This window comes from Grammomys surdaster, unplaced genomic scaffold, assembly GCF_004785775.1.
Source record: "Grammomys surdaster isolate TR1022 unplaced genomic scaffold, NIH_TR_1.0 146, whole genome shotgun sequence".
NCBI classification, from domain to species: domain Eukaryota; kingdom Metazoa; phylum Chordata; class Mammalia; order Rodentia; family Muridae; genus Grammomys; species Grammomys surdaster.
Window position 1 is genome coordinate 1523137 of NW_021604604.1, and position 3313 is coordinate 1526449.

General features: G+C 53.2%; 1 protein-coding gene across 1 annotated transcript in view; it reads right to left on the reverse strand.

Moving 5' to 3' along the window:
• The window catches only part of Gpr158 (G protein-coupled receptor 158), a 353010-nt gene extending 350980 nt beyond the window's left edge, over window positions 1-2030 (reverse strand). The window contains exon 1 of the mRNA XM_028764948.1: window positions 423-2030. Within this exon, the coding sequence (XP_028620781.1) occupies window positions 423-1324 (902 nt within the window). The 5' untranslated portion in view covers window positions 1325-2030. The remainder of the gene's footprint in view (window positions 1-422) is intronic.
• Between the last annotated feature and the right edge of the window lie 1283 nt (window positions 2031-3313).

Genomic DNA, 3313 nt, shown 5'->3' on the forward strand with positions numbered 1-3313 from the left:
CTCCCTCTCCCTCTCCCTCTCCCTCTCCCTCTCCCTCTCTCTCTCTCACACACACACACACACACACAAATCTGGTGTTCTTGACTCTGTCCGATGGGCCCAAAGTTCGGGGACACCACCGTTAACCTTCTCCCCTTGTGCTATGGAAGTATTGGGGCTAATTGCTACATCTCCCCCCACCACCACCCCTTCTGATGCGGCAGCACACTGGGGAAAGGCTTTCTATGAATACCTAAAGCAGACAGACCCGAACACTTCTCACCCCTCCCCACATGAGCTTGCCTCCGCATCCCTTAGCCTGAAGTTCTGTTCCAAGGCTGGACACTTAAAGTCTCATTGACAGACAAGTGTGCTTCCCCAGAGAGCTCATTTACAAAACCAAAGGATGACTCTGCTTGTGCCCTTTCCAATCCTCTCCCTACCTGAATTCCGGGACCAGGTTAGGTTGAAGCCCGTAGAAGGCAGCAGAGAGCGTGACCAGCCACCCGGGCTTGTAACTCCCATTCTCGCACTCCAGATAAGGTGGAGACCACTTGACGTGACTCCTGTCCCCTCCGAGCCCATCCCTGCGCCGCCAGCTGTGGCCCAGACCCCGTGGCCCCTGATTGGAGCCACGGCGGTGCAAGTGGGGCCTCCACTTTCGCCGAAGCCCGTGGAACCACTCGGTATCGAGAGTGGCGTTGGCCAGGTGGTGAGCGGAGGAGGACAGGTCCTGCAGCAGGATGCGACTCTCCTCGCGCGTGGCCTGGAGGAAGACCTGCGGGGCGGGCGTGGACAGCGACTCGGTGCTGAAGGTGATGGCCGCCCGGGAGATGCTAGGCTCACCCTCCAGGAGACTTCGCACCAGAGCTTGGTACCACTGCAGGTCATCCTGCACAGTCTGCTCCCGAGACTTATTGCTCTGCAACATCATGTTGAGGAAGTTGGTGGCGTGTGTCAGAGTGTCCAGCGCCCCGTGCAAGGAAGGATGGGAGCTGGCTAGGGACGGTGACTTCCCCGGCAGGCCCGCCAACTCGTACCGGCCTGAGCAGTTGGCTCTCTTCAGCTGGTGGAAGTCTCCAGTGTAGAGGTAAGAGGCCACGTCCATAGGCACTTCCTCGGCTAGTTTTTGTGCCAAGATGGTGCCGTCGGTGGAGTGGCCCCAGGGAATAGAGGGGTCCGGGGCAGAGTCTCGCGGCAGATGCTGACCGTGCTGCTTCCCCCTCGGGGTCCTCTCCCGAGGGGAATCCAGCCGTCCCGGAGGGTCGAGGCTGGCACCAACCTCTCCCAATCCCAGATGAGCGAGCAGGAGGCAGAAGAGTAAAGAGTAAGCCATGGCTCCCATCTGTCTAGCACAGAAGAGAGGAGATAACCGGAGGAGTCACTTTGTAAATCTTGGTCTTCAATTTATCACCAGTAAGACTTTTGGGGGAGAGGCTTCCTTCTCCAGGTGGCGCCCAGTCCAGATGGACTTTAAAATAAGAATGTTTTGAAATTGGCCCAGCTGGCTCAGCTGCCGTCACAGACCAAATCACCTGTGGCAATGCTGGCTGCGCCCCGCTCCACAATGGGTCGGCTCGGGATTACGCACCTCGCAGCCTTGAGCCAAACAGGTTACATCCCCAGCAGCTATAGTTAGCCCGCTTACGTCTTTCAGCTCAGCCGCTTCCACCGCCGCTCTCATTGAGGTGTGTTCAAGAGCTGATGCTGATGCTGATGCTGCTGATGCTGCCACCGAGGCCGCTGAAGACGCTGCTCCATCATCTCACCCTTGGCAAGTCGTTCCCGCCTCCCGACTCTGGCCCCTCCTCGACCCCTTCGCCCTGAGATGGAAGCGCGCACAGAGATCTACGCCGAGAGCTCAGCGGCGAGTCCCAAAGAACCAAGGTTTTCTTTGAAGACGTTCGTGTCTCTGGAGTCCAGGCAGCCAGGCAGCTGGTTAACTGAAGCCTTTAGGTTTGGCCACAAACCACACCGCTGCCTCTCCCTGCTCTCAGATGAAACCAGTTTAAAGAGACAGCTTGGCCGCAACCAAACCCTTGTAGGGCGGCTTCAAGTCGTCTTGTGCCCTGTTTGGTCGGCGCCTCTGTCAATCAGCTGACTGCCATTTGTTGGCTGGGGCGGGAGCTGTCCAGTGCTGAACCCGAGGCGCACTGAGGAGGCGGAGGAGGAGGCGGCGGCGCTGCTTTCACCCTGATGACTCGGAAACCTGCAGGGGTGGCGAGGAGTGGGCGGGAAAGAGGGGAGAAGCGGCGCTTTTGGTGGCTGAGAGCGAAGGAAACTTGAACTACTGAGGAGGAGGAGGCTGTTGGCATCTTGCTTGCTTAGTTAAATCAGCCCAGTCTTTTGCCTGGAAAAGAGGGAGAAAGAGAGTAGTTTTCATTTCTGACTGAAACTAGGGGGGAGGGAACGTAGGATGGAAACGTGTCCTTCTTAGCATCTGCTCATTTTTTTTAGGAAAATTATCAAATTCTCTTCCTTGTTGTCGGTTAAGGAAATGATTAAACCTGGCTTACCAAGGATGGTCATAGCTGTAAGAGAGTAATGGAGACATCTACTGGCTGAGCGTCAAGGAAAAATAAATGTCATATTTAAGGAATCTCTTCTTCGGGGCCAGAATGGAAGGGGAGCTCTGACAATAAAGATGTGTGGAGAGGGGTCATGACCAAGAATTGCGTGTTGTAGACTGTGAGAGAATGAAGACGAGAAAGAAAGAATCTGTGGTGTGTGGGATACAAAGTCACTGTCAGGGAGCTACTGGAATTGATGAAAAACAGCTCAGACTTCAAGGGAGGGCTCCAGAGATGTGCCAGCTCCTAAAAAAAAAAATGGCAGAACCCCTAAGCCACCTGGTTGTATCACTCAAAGCTTCCCGTGGCACTTCCCTGTTGCATCCCCACTTTCTAAATGTGCCTCCCCTTTCGAATTCCTCAAGAAGACACAAGTAGAAAATCCTAGGTTTATTTTAGTTCCCAACTAACAAAAATGTCACTCATACCAGTCCAAGACAGACTTGCTGTACTATATCGTTTTGTTCTAGCAAGAAAATACCTTAGGCTATTCAGTGTTTCTAACGTTATACACTAATATGTAAAAAAAATTGTTTAGCTCTAAGTTTTGCACAGTGAGTGTCCAAGAACAGGTAGTCTCTGATTTGGGTGACCGGTGATGGTCTTCTGGATAATATGGAAGACAATATATATATACTGAAGAGAGAAAGAGAGAGAGAGAAGTCAATTGACATGATGGCAAACTTCAAGAGGAGGGCCAAATAGGGTTTTTTATGACAATCTAGTCACACAAAGCCCTACTACCTCTTAGCATGAAGCATTAA